The following is a 19,581-nucleotide window of genomic DNA, read 5'->3' on the forward strand; positions in this document are numbered from 1 at the left end:
ACCCTTCCTGGGCCAGACCGGTGTGACCCTATCAATGACCCTTTCCTTGGGGACCTAAATGTGTGGCTGCTCCCTTCATCATGCGGGCTGGGGCTATTTTAATCTTGATTCAACATTCAGCCCCCTCTCTGGTTTTTCCCCTAAACCGAATCACATTAAGCATAAGGTGGATTTCATAATTTCACTAAGGCTGGGCACAGTCCTGAGGAAGGCATACGGCACAGTCTGTGGATTCCTGAGAAACATCCCTGTTACCGTGCGTCTCCTCCCAAGGCAGCTCAGTGTCATCACAGCATCTCAGTGTGCTGATCACTGGCAGAGCAGGGCAAGCGCCAAGCTCTGACAACATGCTGGATGCTGTGGGCAGCTCCTCTCCACTCTCCCACCCCAGCAGGCTGAGATGTTTATAAACGAGCCCTACAATCTAAAAACGGTGGTGAAGAACCACTTTCCTGCTGCAGCTGCTACTGAACCGCAGGGAGCTTCCAGGACTCCCCTCAGTTCTGATCTTTTTTTTTTTTTTTTTGAGACGGAGTTTCGCTCTTGTTACCCAGGCTGGAGTGCAATGGCGCGATCTCGGCTCACCACAACCTCCGCCTCCTGGGTTCAGGCAATTCTCCTGCCTCAGCCTCCTGAGTAGCTGGGATTACAGGCACGTGCCACTATGCCCAGCTAATTTTTTGTATTTTTAGTAGAGACGGGGTTTCACCATGTTGACCGGGATGGTATCGATCTCTTGACCTCGTGATCCACCCGCCTCGGCCTCCCAAAGTGCTGGGATTACAGGCGTGAGCCACCGCGTCCGGCTGATCTTTCCTTTCCCCTCCCTGAGCCTCCCTCTGCCTGCCGTGGCTGTTGCTTTCCTGGGCTCCTGGGGCTCTTTGGACCACACTGAGGCTGGTTTCTCTGCAGGAGGGACCCTGGCTGGAGCCCCTCGCTGAGCTCACACCGGGCTCCCAAGCAGCATGCACCCTCCTGCCCACTCACGTCTGCCCCACTGTCCACACTGCCTGCAGGGGTCTCCTCTCCTGCTGCCCACCTCTGGCCAGCCCCTTCCTCCAGGGCTGCTCCCTGGTCCCCTTCACTTACCTGCATCTCCTCCCACCTCCCCAGAACAGCTGCCCTCCCCACTCAGTCTCCATCCAAGTCCCGACTCCAGTATTCCCAATGACCCCAGCTAGCTGCTCTCCACTGCTACCCAGTGCCCCCCACAGGGGTGGTGAGTCTCTGGAAGAAGGTGGTGGCTCAGTAAGTACTTGGAGCTTGGTGGTTCCCATGGATGGGATGGGGCAGGGAGGTCCGGAGGGTACAGGGATCAGGGGCTTGAGGCAGCAAAAGAATTGGAGTGACTTTGATTCTCAGGCAGGAGGAGACCTGCAGAGTGTGAGATTCTCAGGGTTGGAACTGCCAGAAGCCTACAAGGCCTGTTTCCAGAGCTGCCTCCAGGAGAGAAGGTAACCCACCTGGCTCCCAATCAAGCCCTATCTTCTCAAAACAAGCTTTCTGCACTTGTAGGGTGGGTGATTTTAGAGATTTTGAGAGCCAATCTTTGCTTCTTTTCTTTTTTCTCTCTCTGCTTCTCAGTCCCACCCACTCTAATCCCAGCTCCTGCTTGTCTAAACCCCTCAAGCAAGACTCTTTTAGTGAATGAAAGCTGACAATGTGAGTCTCAGCCTCCTTCCCAGGAGCAGCTAAGCTGACAGATCCTTGATTCTGACAAGCCCTTGCAGCTCCCTTCTCTGTCTCTCACCCACCCCTGGAGGGAGGCCCTATTATCATCAGTTTACAAATGAGGCTCAGGTGGTAGCTTGTCCAAGGCCAGGCAGCCGGATTGCCAGGAAGCAGCTGTTCCCAGCCCCGCTGCTTTCACCCTGCTCCACGTCTCTGGTCCTTGTGTTTAGAACCATTCCTGAGTGGGTTTGCCACAGGCAAAAACCAAGGCTTGGCTGACAGTCACTGAGGCCCTGTGAAATGTGCAGTGGTGAATCCAGAAACACAAGCTCAGATCAGATCCTCAGCACTCAGATGAACTCATGTCAGGCTTGCTACAATACTATCTGCTGGAGCGGCGTTCTAATTCCTTAACGGGATGGAGTATATTTTCCTTGGCCTATTCTAGGCAAAGATCAGCAGCTTCAAATGAGGGCTGTTCTTCATTTAAATTCCTGGTTGATACACATTTTTGAAGAACACTGGGAAGTAAAAACCTGGAGGACTAAATTGTGTTGTTGGGAAGACAGTTCCTAAGAAAATGATCTGAGTCATGCCTTTCCAATCAGCCTTAAGAAATCCCCTGTTTTTTAGGATTCCCTCTCTTCCTTCCATAATATACCTATGCAAACTTAATGGTTTGCCAATTTCCTTCTTGAATTGTGTCCATTGGATTATATTACAGACATGTCAATTTCTCACTCCTGATTATTGTTCCACTTCCTGGCCCATCTCTATGGGATTATTTGAAGCCCCAGTCATTGGACCTGCAGGATTCCCTGACCGGAGATGCTCTTCCCAAGCAGGACATACGTGGGTTCCCGCACCCCATGAGGTAACAGTCAGCTGAGATCGCGCCACTGCACTCCAGCCTGGGTGACAGAGCAAGACTTCCTCAAAAAAAAAGAAGAAAAAAATTTGATAATGAAATGGCACTTGCAGTTATGCCTTTTACCTCAGAATTATCAACAATAAGACTTAGGTCAGTCTGGCCGATAAACCTTGGAGTCTCTTGGGCCCATTCTCATGGCAACTTGGGCCTATGAGGAGGCCAGATGGGATGAAGCTTATAACGACATCCTTCTAAATAAGTAGGTTCTAATGCACCTAGCTGTAGAAAAATAGCAAAGGCCCTCATACCAGTCTTAAACAACACGGCAGTGGACAGCTGAGATTTCATCACCAGGAAGCATTTCAACCCTAGAGAAAGAGTTAGTGAACTTCTTTTTTCTGTAAAGGACCAGAGTAAATATTTTAGGCTTTCAGGCCACTTGCTTCCCTTCTAACTTTCAACCTTGTCATTGAAAACAGCCGAAGATGATGAACAGGTGGGCACAGTTTTGTTGAAGTGACACCTTGTTTACTGAGACAGGCAGGGATTCGGGCTGCCAGCTGTGGATGGCTGACCCTAAACCTGCAACTGACCAGGGACAGGGACAGCAGAGGCCCCTTTGTTATATATAAAATATATATATATATTCTATATATTTGTCTGTTATATATAGAATACATAGGGATGGAAGAGCAATTATAATAAGAATAATGGCAGGCAGGATAGTTCAGATTATTTCAATTTCTTGGGCATTTATGGTACTAGTGTGGGTTAATTTTGTAGTAAGTATTAGGGAAATAACATATAGGAGTGGTGAGCTGATTAGGAAAATAATTATAAGGGCGTGATCATGAAAAGCGGTAAGTTCTTCTATAATAGGGGATGTGGTGTTTTGTAAGCCTAACTGAGCTGGTGTTGCCATTAAGATATATAGATTTTTGGTCTATAATTTAACTTTGACAAAGTTATGTAATTATTTTACTACTATCTTATTGAAAAAGTCATAGGGTCTATGGGATTGGCTTGAAACCACTTTTTGGGGGTTCAAATCCTTCCTTTTCTGCTTAGAGCTTTTACATACGTAGACTCTTCAAATGTGTGATAAGGAGGAGGGCAGCCATAGAGCCATTCTACGTTGGTAGGTAGCTGCTCAATGGTTGAAACTTTTCGTTTTGAGGAGAAGCCTTCTCAAATTATAAAAATTATTGGAATAACTGCTGTTAGTGAAATGAATGAACCTACAGATGAGACGATATTTCATATAGTATATGCATCAGGATAATCTGAATATCGTCGAGGCATTCCGGATAAGCAGAGAAAATGCTGTGGAAAGAAAGTTAAATTTATACCTACAAATATAATGGTAAAATGAGTTTTAGCATAAGTCTGGTCAAGTGTGTAACCCGAGAATAATGGAAATCAGTGAATAAAGCCACCTATAATAGCGAATACTGCTCCTATAGATAAGACGTAATGGAAGTGGGCTACTACGTAGTATGTGTCGTGTAATACAGTATCTAATGATGAGTTGGCTAGTACGATTCCTGTTAACCCACCTACGGTGAAAAGAAAAATAAAACCCAGAGCTCATAGTATTGCGGGAGATCAGTTAATGTTGCCGCCATGCAGCGTAGCTAGTCAGCTAAAGACTTTTACTCCAGTGGGGATAGCGATGATTATAGTAGCTGATGTAAAGTATGCACGTGTGTCTACATCTATTCCTACTGTGAATATATGATGGGCTCATACGATAAACCCTAGGAAACCAATAGATATTATAGCTCAGACTATTCCCATATACCCGAATGGTTCTTTTTTGTTAGAGTAATATGTTACAATATGTGAAATTATTCTGAAACCTGGTAAAATAGGAATATATACTTCAGGGTGCCCAAAAAATCAAAATAGGTGTTGATACAGAATAGGGTCACCGCCACCGGCAGGGTCAAAGAAAGTGGTATTAAGGTTGCGATCAGTTAGCAGTATAGTAATTCCGGCAGCTAGGACTGGGAGGGAAGGGAATAGAAGAACTGCTGTAATGACAGATCAGACCAAGAGAGGTGTTTGATACTGGGTTACGGCTGGAGGTTTTATGTTAATAATTGTTGTAATAAAGTTAATAGCCCCTAGAATAGAGGAAATACCTGCTAGGTGAAGTGAAAAAATAGTTAAATCTACAGAGGCTCCTGGGTGTGATATATTCCCTGCTAAGGGCGGGTAAACTGTTCAGCCAGTTCCGGCGCCGGCTTCTAGAGTTGAGGATGCAAATAGAAGAAGAAGTGATGGAGGCAGAAGTCAGAAGCTTATATTATTTATTCGAGGGAATGCCATATCGGGAGCACCAATTATTAGAGGAACAAGTCAGTTTCCAAAACCCCCAATTATAATTGGTATTACTATAAAGAAAATTATAATGAATGCGTGAGAGGTGACAATAACATTGTAAACATGGTCATCTTCCATTAGGCTTCCCGGTTGACCAAGCTCCGCTTGAATTAGAAGGCTTAGGGCTGTTCCTGCTGCCCCTGCTCATGCGCCAAATAGTAAGTATAGTGTTCCGATATCTTTATGGTTGGTTGAAAATAGCGATTTATGAACATAGGTAGGAAGAGGTAAAATGGCTGAGTAAGCATTAGACTGTAAATCTAGACAGAGGAATAGCCCTCTCTTTACCAGCTCTGAGTGATTTATCATATTGAATTGCAAATTCAAAGAAGCAGCTTCAACCCTGCTGGGGCTTCTCCTGCCTTTTTTTCCCTTAGGGCGGGAGAAGTAGATTGAAGCCAGTTGATTAGGTTGTTTAGCTGTTAACTAAATTTTTGTGGGTTAAAGTCCCATCAATCTAGGAAGGGCTTAGCTTAATTAAGGTAATTGATTTGCGTTCAGTTGATGCAAAATAAAGTTTTGCAGTCCTTAGAGTGGTGCAGAAATTAAGTAAAATTTACTTACTAAGGGCTTCGAAGGCTCTTGGTCTTATTAGCCTAAATTTCTATATTATTAGTATTAGTGGTATTACAGCTAGGAGGAAGGCGGAAGAAACCATAAGTGGAGGTAGAAGTGGTGCTGGCTTTATATATTTCAGTTGTCAATTAATTTTTGTGTTATTGGATGTGGGGAATATTGCTATTGAGATGGAGTATGTTAGGCATATGTAAAAGTATAAGTTTATTAGTGTTAGTATAGCTATAGTAAGAGGAAGAATGAGGTTATCATTTTTTGCAAGTTCTTGTATAATAGCTCATTTAGAAGAAAAGCCTGTTAGTGGGGGTAGACCGCCTAAAGATATTATTATTAATGAAATTATGGGTATTATTCATGTGAGTTTATTTCAGGTGTGTGATAGTGATAGAGTTGTTACATTTGAGTTTAGATAAAAAGTTAAGAATATAGAGATTGTTAAGAAGATATAGATGAGAATGGTAATATTTGGGTGGTAATATAGTATGCTGTCATTCATCCTATGTGGGTGATTGAGGAGTAAGCTAGGATTTTGAGTACTCGTGTTTGGTTAAGTCCCCCTCAGCTGCCAATTATAATTGATAAGATTGAGATTATTAAGATAATATTTACATTGATTGATGGGAAGATTTGAAAAATAATTGATACAGGGGCTAGTTTTTGCCATGTGAGAATAAGTATGGCGGGAATTAGGGGAATGCCTGGGGTTACTTCTGGGAGTCAGAAGTGAAGGGGGGCTATTCCTAGTTTTATTACCAGGGCAATTAATATTATTGTAAATAAAGTTTGATTAAGGGATGGGTTAATTGTTCGTTGTCCGGAAAATAGGTTATTGAGGAAAATGGCTATTAAGAGGATTATAGATGCGGTTGCTTGTATTAAAAAATATTTAGTGGATGCTTCTGTGGAGCGGGAGCTTGTGTTTTTAGCTAGTATTGGTATGATGGCTAACATATTTAATCCTAAGCTTATTCAGATGAGGAATCAGTGTGAGCTTAAAATTGTAATTACGGTTCCTATTAGGATAGTAAGGGAAATGATGAGGTGGGCTAGAGGATTAATATTAGCACGGGAAGGGTTAAACCAACATTTTCGGGGTATGGGCCCCATAGCTTATTTAGCTGACCTTACTATTTAGAATATGGTGTAATAGGTAGCACGGAGAGTTTTGAGTTCTCAGGTATGGGTTCAATTCCTGTAATTCTAGAAATAAGAGGATTTAAACCTCTATGATTTACTCTATCAAAGTAATTCTTTTGTCACACATATTTTTTATGTTTGGGGTGGAATACCACATGTTAGGGTAGGTACTGAAATATATCATCTGCATAGTGCTAGTGTAAGTGGTAAAAAATTTTTTCATAGGAGATGTATTAGTTGGTCATATCGAAATCGGGGGTATGCTGTTCGAATTCATAAAAATAGGGTGGTTAATAGAAGGGTTTTGGTTATAAAATTAATTGTGTAGAGTTCTGATATAGTTGTGTTGTAAGGTGCTGCTAGGAAGATAGCAGTGGTTAAGGCATTTATTATAATAATATTTATATATTCTGCTATGAAGAATAGGGCAAATGAGCCTATAGCATATTCAATATTAAAACCTGAAACTAGTTCTGATTCGCCTTCTGTTAGATCGAAGGGGGCTCGGTTAGTTTCTGCTAATGTGGAGAGAAATCATATTATGGCTAGGGGTCATGATGGTAGTAGGAGTCAAGAGTGTTCTTGTGTTATAATGAGTGAGTGTAAGTTAAATGAACCACTTATTAGTAGGGTTGATAGAAGAATAATAGCCAGGGTAACTTCATATGAGATTGTCTGAGCTACAGCTCATAATGCGCCGATTAATGCGTAGTTTGAGTTGGATGCTCATCCAGATCATAAGATTGAGTAAACAGCTAGACTCGATGTTGCTAGTACAAATAGGAGGCCTAGGTTGAAGTTAATTGGGGATATGGTATGGCGGGGGGTTCATAGGAGAGCAATGGAGAGGGCTAGGGTTGGGGCAGTTACGTACAGCGTCGTGGTGGATGTGGTGGGTAGTAGGGGTTCTTTTGTAAAAAGTTTTATTGCATCGGCAATTGGTTGGAGTGTTCCATAGGGGCCTACAATGTTAGGGCCTTTGCGGAATTGCATATAGCCTAAGATTTTTCGTTCTATGAGTGTTAAGAATGCTATAGCAATTAAGACAGGAACAACTAGTAGGAATAAATTAACTATAAACACGTTGTTAAGAAGAGGAATTGAACCTCTGATCATAAAGTTTTAAGTTTTATGCAATTACCGGGCTCTGCCATCTTAACGCGCCCTGTTTTGGGTGAGAGTAGTAATTTGTAAGATTGAGATAATAATCATCTGATTTGTGAGGGCACTTTGTGAAGTGGGCCCTATTTCTCTTATCCTTTCGTACTGGGAGGAATATTTAATAGATAGAAACCGACCTGGATTTCTCCGGTCTGAACTCAGATCACGTAAGACTTTAATCGTTGAACAAATGAACCCTTAATAGCAGCTGCACCATTATTAGGATGTCATGATCCAACATGGAGGTCTTAAACCCTACTGTCAATATGGACTCTAAAATAGGATTGCGCTGTTAGCCGTAGGGTAACTTAGTCCATTGATTAAATTATTGGGTCAATAAATGTAGATTTACTTAGACTAGTGAGGTCTTGGTATGTGTCTTTCAGGGGCTGTGCTGTACTCCGAGGTCACCCTAACCAAAATTTATAATACATTGACAGTAGGTTAGTGCCTGTGGGTTTTTAATATATATATAACAAAGGGGCAGCTTTCCTCTCTCCGTCTCCAAGTCAGCTGCCTGGCTTCAAGCCATGGCTCACGCCTGTAATCTTAGCACTTTGGGAGGCCGAGGTAGGTGGATCACAAGGTCAGGAGATCGAGACCATCCTGGCCAACACGATGAAACCCCGTCTCTACTAAAATTACAAAAAATTTAGCTGGGCGTGGTGGCACGTGCCTGTAGTCCCAGCTACTCGGGAGGCTGAGGCAGGATAATCGCTTGAACAAGGGAGGCAGAAGTTGTAGTGAGCTGAGATTGCACCACTGCACTGCAGCCTGGCAACAGGGTGAGACTCCGTCTCAAAACAAACAAACAAACAAACAAACAACAACAAAAACCTTAACTGCAAAAAGAAAATTGACCCCTCTGGTTACTTTTTTTTTTTTTTTTGAGACAGAGTCTTGCTCTGTTGCCAGGTTGGAGTGCAGTGGCTCCATCTCAGCTCACTGCAACCTCTGACTCCCTTGTTCAAGTGAGTCTCCTGCCTCAGCCTCCCGAGTAGCTGGGATTACAGGCATGCACTACCATACCCAGGTAATTTTTGTATTTTTAGTAGAGATATGGTTTCACCATGTTGGTCAGGCTGGTCTTGATCTCCTGACCTTGTGATCTGCCTGCCTCAGCCTCCCAAAGTCTGGTTACATTTTTAAGGCAGTGACTGAGGAATGTTTTTTTATCTTTTCTTAAATTCTCAATGATTTGTTTGAATCTTGTCTTTCTGAAGCAGCCCATCAGAGCATCTTTTTTCTTTTTTTTTGAAATGGAGTTTTGTTCTTGTTGCCCAGACTGGAGTGCAATGGCACAATCTCAGCTCACTGCAACCTCCTTCTGCCAGATTCAAGCGATTCTCCAGCCTCAGCCTCCCGAGTAGCTGGGATTACAGGTGCCCACCACCATGCCCGGCTAATTTGAGCATCTTTAATTGTCCTTGGCTTTGCTCACTGTAAATACGGAAGATGGGAAAGCTAAAAATCATGCCAGGTCACCTGTGGAACCCAGAATGTCCTTTCTTTCATACTTAGGACATAGTTTATCTTGTCATATTTCACAATGTTTTTGAAAGAAAATAAGGTGGGGGTGGTGTTTATTTGGCATTTTTAGGCTTGAGCTGCCCGCAGGGACTTCTTGTGAGAGCCTGAGTCACTTGCATCCTGAGCAGGAGAAAAGTGGGGCTTTCCTGGGTTATTTTGAATGTGTGCTGCACTAATGACCAAACAGATGTGGGAGGAAAGAAAACATGCAGAAACACAAGGCAGGGAGGCGGTAGTCTGCTCTTCGGATTTTCTCTTAGACCAGCCATCTCACTGGATTCCAGCAGTTTTCAGAAGTGCCTTCCAAAAGCCCAGCTCCTCATTCCTTCTTATAATGTGGCAGCAACATGTAATCGATCAAAATGGCTGTTACATTTTAATTAAAAGGGTTCTTTCATTCACAAGACTCAAAATAATCTCAAGCAGGCTCCCAGAGAAACAGCCCCATTGCCTAGAACATTCTTCCTTGTGTGCCATTCCTGCGTGGCCCTCTATTTCAGCAGCACAATTACAAGTTTGTGCCTGAATGCTTTACTTCAATCACATTCTGTTGCTGAGAATGGAATATCAAGGGTAGTCAGAGCTCAGGATTCACTGAAACCTAACACCATCCTCATGCAAGAGGAAGCCTCCAGGAAACAGATGAGAGAGAAACTGTTTTTGTATTTAATTGTGTCTCTATGTTGAGACTTTCTGATCAGGTACCTGTGTGAGGGGAACATGAGGTTTGTATGAATCTGCTCCATTATCTATTTTGAAAGAACAAAATGTCCTGCTACCATGTCCAAAGCAATGATTAGACCTAGAGCAGGATCGTGGTGGGGCAGCCAGACACATTTGGCAGAGAATTTCATTAGCAACAGAGCAAGAAAAAAGTTAACAGTGAGCAAACAGCTCCAACACCAGCCAAGAGGAAGCACCCACCACCCACCACCTGGCCTTCTTCCTGAAGAAGCCCCCACCTCCAGAGCAGCTCCTCCACCCCCACCTGGGCTTTGTGACAAAGGGAAGGGCCCAGGCCTGGCCCAGCAGCTTCTGTGGGGGCTGGCACTGGGGCGGGGGCTGCTGCCCTGAAGTCATTCTCAGTCTTATTCCCCATTTCAGCTGCTTGTTTCAGCCTGTGAAGCCACCTCATTAGTGCACTGACTACACACGTGCTTAACAACCTTTCACGAAAAGATATTTAGAAAGGCTAAACATGAAAATGATCCACACTTGTTGAGCTCTTGCTTTCTAACGCTTGATGGAGGTGAGTATGGCAGTTTTCAGCTCTGTGACCATGAATAACACCGGACAGATCACATGTTCTGTTTGTAAGGGGACTTTCAGTTGTGTCTCAATATAGGCTTGGTCTCTGTGTCCCCATGTGAGTCCTAACTGCTACTAGCCAGCTGAACTGACGCAAACTCAGGCTCTGGGCCTTGTCTGCTCACCGTGTTCACACCCAGCTGCCGTGCCTAGCCCCTGCTTCGCTCCCACAATCAGGCAATGCCTTATTACCTATTCCTTGGCCTTAAATCCAAAGCATATTCATTTTTCAGAATGTACTCCTCTGGTATAAAGTTTCTTCTTTCTCTCTGCGTACTAAGTTTGGTAATTCATATGCTGAAGCCTTACCCTCCAGTGTGATAATATTTGAGGGTTCTGCCTTTTGGAGGTAACTAGGTTGAGGTTGACCCCATGATGGGATTAGGGCTGTTATAAGGGGAAGAGAGAGAGCGCCCTTACTTCATGTGAACACAAAGAGGAAAGGCCACGTGAGAACACAGTGGGAAGGCAGCACTCTATAAGCCAGAAAGTTCCTCACCAGGAACAAATCTGCCCGCACCTTTGTCTCAGACCTCCAGCCTCTGGAACTATGAGAGATAAATGTCTGTTGTCTAGGCCACTCAGTCTATGCATTTGGTTATAACAGCCCAAGCTAAGACAATGGTTGAATAAAGAAATCTAGACACATAATAAACAATGTAAAGAAAGCTGTGTTTACCGTGGCCTTAAGGAAGTCTACTGCAGCATGCCTAGGCAAAGAAAGGGCGGGTAACATGAGCCAGGACAGGACCAATAATGGATCCTGGATTTCTTCTAGAACTGCTCGCCAAAGCACTGAGCTAGGAACAAATATTCCTGGGACTGGCCTTCCTTTCCATGGAGCTCAGTTCCTTGGCAGAGGGTGTCAGACTGGTTGGTCTAAGGGTAGAAAGAGGCTAAGCTTCTCTTTAAAAATCGTACCTCTTGGTGGGTATGATGTGCCACTCAGCTGGCTCAGGAGGAGGAAGACGGAAATGCTCACTCCCTCATCTCCAAGAGCCATGCGCTAAGCCACGTTCCCACTCAGGGACTCAGAGGTAGACTTGCTCGAGGTGCGGGTGTCCTTCCTGCCCTGTGTTGCACCCATGGGATTCCCACACACAGGCTTCTCTGGATACAGCAGGAGCAGCCAGACTTTGAAGGCTGGGCGACCAGACGACTCCTGAGGAGCCAGCATATCACCTGGCCTCATGCACAGCAATGCAGAGAACACAAAGGCCTGGAGGGAATTTTGTATTTATTTATCATTTTTGTAAGTTACAGACATTTACGTTTTCAGCAATAATTTATAATAGTTACATCTCATATTTCAACTATTAGAACAGAGAGAACATTAAAGTACAAAGACTTCAAAAATGAGGTTACTGTGATGTATCATAAAAGGAGTTAAAAGTCAAAATATCAAAGTCCTCACCTACTGAACTAAACAGAAATCTTAAAACCTCTTATGAGCCTCTGAGCCTGAAATTAGAAAACTCAGCAACTGCTTAAACCAAGGAATTAACAGTTCTCTGTTTTCAAGGTAAGAAAACAAAAAATTGCTTTGGTAAGCTATCTTTAATATTAGATTAAATGTTTCTGCCCTGTTTGTATCTTGAAAGACTGTATATAAGTACAGGTGCAGCATATATTTGAGAAAACATCTCACAAATTTCATTTACTATAGGTTTCTCAAACATCTTTACATTTAGTCAATGAGAAAAGTGATTCTGTCTCTTGAATTTTAAGTTTAAAAAAATTAAAAAGTATTTCCAGGGACTCGTAAAGCTCTCTCCAAAAGTATAAAATATTATGGACTTTCAAAATTGTAAGCATTCACATTCTTTCTGAGACCAACACAGGATACAAAACTTACCCCCAACACAGATGCTCACGTGCATTTGGGCACACATAGCCCTAGAAAAGTGGTGAAACAGCTCACAGGATCCTGTACTCCTCGTCATCCTGGACTGTGATGGTGACCACAGCCAGACCATACCCGCTTCCCATCTGCCTTCCACGTCAGATTCCCTGGCATTTATTAAGCTGTCACTCTTTGCTGGGTTCTTCCTTGGGGGACTCAAGCTCATTCAATAAGTCTTTTCCAGCTGCTCCAGCTTTTGAAGCAAAGAGAACTGCTCCCTGCTTAAAACCGAGGTTCTTCAAACTCCGGGCATAATCTGCATATATAGCAGTGATGAGTTTCTGTAAACCATAGTTAAGGAAAAGAAGAATAAAATGGGCAGTGATGAGGCTTCCCCACGGGCTCCCAGAGACAGGAAAGATGAGTTGCCTCTGCTCTGCTGGCTGCTCAGAAGGGACCTGGCGTCCACAGCGGGCAGTACAGGATGAACACAGCAGCCTCTTCGTGGGCAGAGGGTGATTCCGGCTATAGGAGGCCATGTCTCAGTCTGTGCCATTATCACCTTTCACACCAGCTGAGTCCATAGCTTCTCTTTCCAGAGAATCCAACCAATATCCTCCCATAACCTATACTCAACTAAAGACTGGAAGTTGAATGATAAGAGAAACTTAACCTGCATATATCCTCATTCCATTTGAAAATCTGAGAGGCTGGCAGTTTGGGGGCAGATATTTATTTCTCAAAGTTCCATATATCTGGATGTTGCGTTTTAGAAAGCCCTATCCTGTTGTTTTTTTAATTTTTTTTTTTAACAGCCTATTGGGTACTCTGTGCTGATGCTTTGATCTTCAAAATGGATACACTGAACCAGTCACCTTCCCAATGACTAGGTATATATGATCTTGAGTAGGCTCGGGCTTTAATTTTTTAAAACTTTTAGTGTAGGGCTGGGTGGCTCGTGCCTGTAATCCCAGTACTTTGGGAGGCCAAGGTGGGAGGATGGCTTGAGCCAGGAGTTCAAGATCAGCCTGGGCAACATACTAAGACCCCGTCTCTACCAAAGAAAAAACAGCCAGGCATGGTGGTGTGCACTTGTAATCCCAGCTACTTGGGAGGCTGAGGTGGGAGGATTGCTTGAGCCCAAGAAGTTGAGGCTGGAGTGAGCCATGATCATGCCACTGCACTCCAGCCTGGGCAGAAGAGTGAGACCTTGCCTCAAAAAAAGAAAAACAAATATTTTAGAGAGGGAGAGAGAGTGAACACCAAGTACCTGCCATGTAGACATGAGAGCTTAAAACCAAGGTTCCTGGAAGCGAAGTGCAGTGAGCAGCAGCAGGGCCGCGCAAGCACTGCCCCGGGAGCGGCATTCTCAAGTTCATTCTTTTCAAAGAAACTGATGTTGCTCAAGTGACATTTAGAAGAAATAAAATGCCCTGGCTGATCTGGTGGGTGGATCAGCGTGGCTGGCCTGAGCAATATCCCTCCTCAAATGCTGTAATTTTGTTCCGTTTTATATTGTCACTAGGGGTGATCATGGGAGTCTTTTCTTAGTTATTCCAGTATATTTTTTCGAGATAAATATATACAATTTATTCTATGGAATGCCTGGTCTTGAACAAGTACTGTTTGAAAGTACCAGGTCCTTCTACCTGTTTCCCAAATCGTTCCTTCATCGTCTTTTTAAGTTCAAACAAGACTTGGGGGCCCTGTTCTCTACAGTCCTTCCTGCTTCCCTCCATCCTAGTCAGAGCTGATGCCGGTGGTGCAGCCATCTTCTTTTCTGATTCTTTCTCCTCCATTTTCTCCCTCTTTCCTGGCTTTGGTGAATCAGAAAATCAGAACATGGATCTTTCACAATATAATATAGTTCCTGTCCGGGCAGCACAACTAAGAGAAATTCCAAAACCCATGCGTGCCACTTTTCCTCGTCACTATAAACAACCTCGCAAAGGATATCTGTGTCCTCAGTGACTTCAAATGCTCCATACTTGAGGCAAGCTTCCACAAACAAGGCTGCTCTATCAAAGTATCTCATGCTGCTCAACAGAACAAAACAAGAGTTACGCTTTGTGATTTATGTCACTGGTGGGCAGCACCATCGAAAGGCATATTTCTGTATAAAGACATTTACACATTTTCCCTGCATAAGATACACGTACTGCATAAGATACAAGCACTTTTCTAAGCCCTGGTTTATTAAAAAAAGGAGGGAAGAATACTTACATCTCCAAACCCAAGCTTTAAAAAATTAATACTTAAAAGTATTGTGAAATAGTTTAAATACACAAAAGTCTACAGAGATATGACAAGTGCCCATGTACCCACTGTCCATAGTTGACAAGTAATCTTTTGTCATATTTCCTCAATCTACCTCCCTTAGTTTTGAATAAATGAAATGCCCCACAATTAGTGATGGCTGTTCCTCTTTCAGATTTTCAGATGGGACATCTCCCCCTCACCCTCATCATGCCTTCTGTCACCTCTCCTCCTGCTCTCTGGGCCTCCTCTCAGTTGCTCTAGTCAAAGCAAAATGGACCCCTATTCTTTGAAGACTTTTAAATTCCTTTTTAATAGATGCCAGTTAGGTTTGACCAGTATATTAGTAGGAAACGATCATAGCTCCTAGACCATGTAATGAATGTGGACAATTCCATTCTCCTTTGGGTTTTCTGACAAACCTGAAATGCATACTTCTCCTTTCACTTCACACATTGAGTACCATCACCTGCTAGAACCAACCACTAGAGAACATAAGTGACTGCTCACGTGCAGTCCCAAGCAGCCCGTGTGTATTCTTGGTTTACCTGTGAAGCGTCTCTGCCACACTGAAAAAGCAGCCCAGAGAGAGGAGGACCAGGAGAGCCTTTGATTTCTGATTGACTTGTGGAGAACAAAGGTGGTCAACCCACCGCTTTAAAACATCAGCACACTCCTCAGGATTCAAACGGACCTGAGAAAGATGCCCGTATTAACAACAAAAACATCCTGCGCTCTATAAAGAAAAAATAATAGTTCAGTTGAAGTGAGATCTGTTCCTAGGAAATATAGGCTAGGCTCTGCTTGACTAGCACACAGACCTGAAGCTGCTGCATACCATGAATGATAACAGTCTGAGCCTACAGGACCCGGGGCCTGGTACACCTCTGGAATGTAGTTTAGGCTCAGACCCCAGTACGAAGAGGAGGCAGTTGCTTTTACTTAATTGCTACCAATGTGAGATTTACACTCAATGTAAAGCAATTTACACTCATAAAGAACAGGAAGAGGATGAAGGCTGCAAGAAAATATTTGCAAAGCAGCTTTGCAGGCCAAAAAATGCTTCTAAGTCATAAGTCCAAAGTTCAAGACTGAGCTTTCTATCCCAAATGTTGAGGGCACCTACTGAAACCTGGAACCACCTACTTTCGCCAGCCATGCAGCCCGATTCCATTCGCCGTACGTCTGCAGGTAGCGGCAGGCGTCTGCAGCCTTGTCTATCAGGCAGAGCAGCTGAACACCCTCTGAAAGACAAAAGTGCAGCCCTCAAGTGACACTGCAGCTCCTTCTTTGAGAAGTCATTAAAAATTAAATTCCATTTGACTTCATCTAGTCTTGCACGCTTTATACCTACTCAAGACATTCTTGACTTAAATTTTAAAACATAATATTAAGAGTATTTTGTTACTTGTTACTACTCAATTAACCAGGGTAGGAAGTACAATACAGTCTGGAGAATAGCAGGGAAAGCACAGCTCTGTTACAGGTTTTACTGCTCTGGTTTGCCTAGGCTCGTCAGATTTACGCCTATGATCTCAGCAGTTAACAGCGCCCTCTTTCACTCTGAAAAGTGTGAACAATTGGTTCTGGTTTTATAGTCATCTGATACATACAGGTAGCAAGAATTTTTCTTCAGCGTATGTAAATAAGAAAGAAATGTTCCTACTAATCAAATACTTTGCTGGAAACAAAGTCTTATTTTTCAGAAAGATGACAAATATACCAAGTGTGCCTTACCTGCCAATTTGCCATTGGCAATCATATTCGTTGCTACCAACTTAATGGTGCTCTGAGAGGGGCCTGACGAGGTGACAGTAGTGACCAAACAGGCTTTCAGTGAATCACAGTAATAATGCTGGTTATCGGCACTTGTTTCCAACAGCAACTGCACAGCTCTGTCTGTCTAATAAGAGAAATGGTTTTTCTAATTATGAGAACGTTTTCCTTCAACATAAAGTTTTAAAATTCATAATGTGGAAAACTAAAGGAAGACACTCATTTTTGAAAAATGCAATTGAATATTTTGTTTATAAATACAAAAATTAAACAGAAGTGAACACTACTCTTTTGAGACAAACATAAAGCCAGAGTCTGGTGTATCTAGGTGCTTGAGAAATTGCCTATTTCAGCTTTGCAGCAGTCAATTCAGATGCAGAAACAAAACAAAACAAATAGCTGGGTTTCACTGTATGGAGGCCTAAATTACAAGCTGGTTAACCATATGTTTTTACTTTCTTATTAGGTTTATTGGTATTATTTTGAAAGAAAGCCTAAACTGACTATAGGGAAAGAGGTACATTCGAGAGGAAAATATTATGATGTATACATATAGATACATTACTCTGAAATACTAATTAACTAGCAGTTTCATGAAGCAGAAAAGAGTTATAAAAACTGAACATACTTGACCCAAGAGTAGTAGCTGGTCTGTACATTTCCTTGTATGATCATAAGTTGACCGTTTCACTTCCTGTAGATTAATCCTTTCCAGCTGAAATTTCTAGAATCGCAAAAGAAGAAAAATTTAGCCTGGATTATAAGACTTTGGAATTATTTAAATTTTACTGTATTTAATAAGACCATTGGATCTTTGACTTTTCAGATTAGATAATCAACTTTATAGAACTCTAAAAATTTAATAAGAATTTGAAAAGAAAAAATGTTGATGGATATTAACACTTGCGTGCATACCTGCCGGCTTACAGAAACTGGCACTTAAGTAGAACTGGATAAAAAACCTATGTGCATTGAAGTATTCTGCAGGAGGTTAAAGAAATTATGATGTGAATGGCAAATTCAAATCAAGTGGATAAACTATATGTTATTTATAGAAAATTAATGACAATTAAAATGGACCTAAGTTAAAAATGTAAGACAAATTAAAAAATTAAGACTGTTTAATAATAAAACTTTAATGTTTGGTAAAAAACTCAGTAATTGTTTATGAGCTTTTCAAATCTTGAATCAGGCTTTTTTTAATGCAAATGTCTCAAGGGCTTCTTTCTTTTCCTTCTTTTTTTTTTTTTTGAGACAGAGTCTTGCTCTGTTGCCCAGGCTGGAGTGCAGTGGTGCGATCTTGGTTCACTGCAACCTCGGCCTTCTGGGTTCAAGGGATTCTCCTGCCTCAGCTTCCTGAGTAGCTGGGACTACAGGCATGCACCACCACACTCAGCTAATTTTCAAGGGCTTATTTCTATTACTGAACAGTAACTTAGTTTGAAAGTTTCCCAAGTTTAAGATACTGACAAAGATATAAGTAATCAAGATGACAGCTTGAAAGGTTTTGCTATGTGAAGTGGACTACCTGAAAGTAGGCATTTTCGCAGAGCACATCATAGCATATATCCAGTGGGTTGCTCAATTTGTCCCGAGGAGCAGCTTCTTTAAAAGCGGTTGTGCTAGCTGACTTTTCCTGGGATAAGCTGTGCAGGTAGTGGGCAGCAACAGTCCAGAAGTGCAGCTCCGATTCATCACCATAGAGCCTGGCAAGGATGAAGCAAAGTTTCAACTGCACTCACAGAACACCTGGGCCTGGATGGCTTCCTAGAGTAGACTGAGGGACTGGAAGAGAGTGCTGTCACATATCCACTGGGACACTGGCATGGAGCCTGGCAGGGTGAAAGGGGGAGGCAGCAAGTTTTCCAGCCTGCTACTGGGTCTCCAACAGTACAGGGGCCTGACTGCACAGGACCCCTTCAGACCCCAACATCTTTCCATTCTGTGTTAAAGAACAACTGTTTACCTGGTTTGACATTAGCACACCTTTCAATGTGGGCCAGTGATTCACATTAGTAAGAAGTTCCTCTGGGAAAACTGGCTAGATAAGGTATGAAAGTAATGTGCTATTTATTCTGTGGGGAGTGGAGTCTTTTTTATAAGTGGCAAACTCTACTGTAAGTCAGGATATACAGTTGTCACTTTTAAATATAATTTATTGGTATATTTAAATATATGCAGTTTGCAAATGATATTTTAAAACACATATTTTAAAAAGCTGTAGAAGGAAGTGCTTTCCTGAGAGAAAGCCTAGATCTCACATTTAAAATGCAATTTGATTTTTAACCAATGTTATTACTACTCTCAAAATTATTTTAAGTTACATCTAAAGAATGAACTGATACAATTTTCTAAAATCTAAGTGTTTGTAACTAAAAACTCTTAAAAGAAATGAGTTAACTTGAAATCCTGTCTTTTATACAGAATACATCAAACAATAGTACCTTGAAACAAGCAGGCACCTCTGCAGGAGAGTGAATTCTGGATCAAGCAATAGTTTCTTTATGTCACTGCAGAAGGAAACCAGACAAAAGTTTTGAATCAAACAATAAAGCATGGGGGTTGATCAATATACTCTTGAAATGAAAAATTCCAGTCAAATAATATGTTTTATATAAATATAGAGAATTTACACAAGACAAGGTACTTTACCATGACCCTGAAATTATAAAAGTTGAAGGGGGCTGAGAGTGTTCTCAAGGCTTGGAGAAGTAGCAGCTGTCAACCACCACAGGGAGCTGCAGGGCTCTGATTTCTGGTTTCTAGGCTTGCAGCAGTTTGAAAGTATCAGGTGCCTAACTACTGGAACAAGAATGCCATTGTTGACAAAACCATTTTGCTAATCATCAAGAACAGTAAATTAAGAAGATGGCATTCGTAATTTATTCTGAAACGATTTAAAAAATAAAGTAAGGATGAATTGCTAGTGCTTTTATAAATTGATGTTTCTAAAATAGTCGAATACTGAATATTCACAAGTCAGGCAGGAAGATATTCTTTAAATCTGTAGTTTCCCATTTAAATATAAATGTTAATTTTTGCATAGCAAAAACTAATTATTTTAAAT

General features: G+C 42.2%; 1 protein-coding gene and 1 pseudogene across 1 annotated transcript in view; both read right to left on the reverse strand.

Annotated features, from left to right (window-relative positions):
• Positions 1–4,845: 4,845 nt before the first annotated feature.
• On the reverse strand, positions 4,846–8,280 carry LOC135273932 (NADH-ubiquinone oxidoreductase chain 1-like; annotated as a pseudogene).
• A 3,579-nt stretch (positions 8,281–11,859) lies between these two features.
• WDR11 (WD repeat domain 11) overlaps positions 11,860–19,581 on the reverse strand; it is a 58,640-nt gene continuing 50,918 nt past the window's right edge. Inside the window, exons 22-29 of the mRNA XM_064373793.1 lie at positions 18,959–19,024; positions 18,043–18,220; positions 17,143–17,238; positions 16,476–16,641; positions 15,885–15,982; positions 15,287–15,432; positions 14,438–14,518; positions 11,860–12,824 (exon numbers count right to left, since the gene is read on the reverse strand). Coding sequence (XP_064229863.1) covers positions 12,668–12,824; positions 14,438–14,518; positions 15,287–15,432; positions 15,885–15,982; positions 16,476–16,641; positions 17,143–17,238; positions 18,043–18,220; positions 18,959–19,024 — 988 coding nt within the window. The 3' untranslated portion in view covers positions 11,860–12,667. The remainder of the gene's footprint in view (positions 12,825–14,437; positions 14,519–15,286; positions 15,433–15,884; positions 15,983–16,475; positions 16,642–17,142; positions 17,239–18,042; positions 18,221–18,958; positions 19,025–19,581) is intronic.

The sequence above is a fragment of the Aotus nancymaae genome, unplaced genomic scaffold (genome assembly GCF_030222135.1).
Source record: "Aotus nancymaae isolate 86718 unplaced genomic scaffold, 86718_ANA_hifiasm-v0.15.2.pri h1tg000010l, whole genome shotgun sequence".
Classification (NCBI taxonomy): domain Eukaryota; kingdom Metazoa; phylum Chordata; class Mammalia; order Primates; family Aotidae; genus Aotus; species Aotus nancymaae.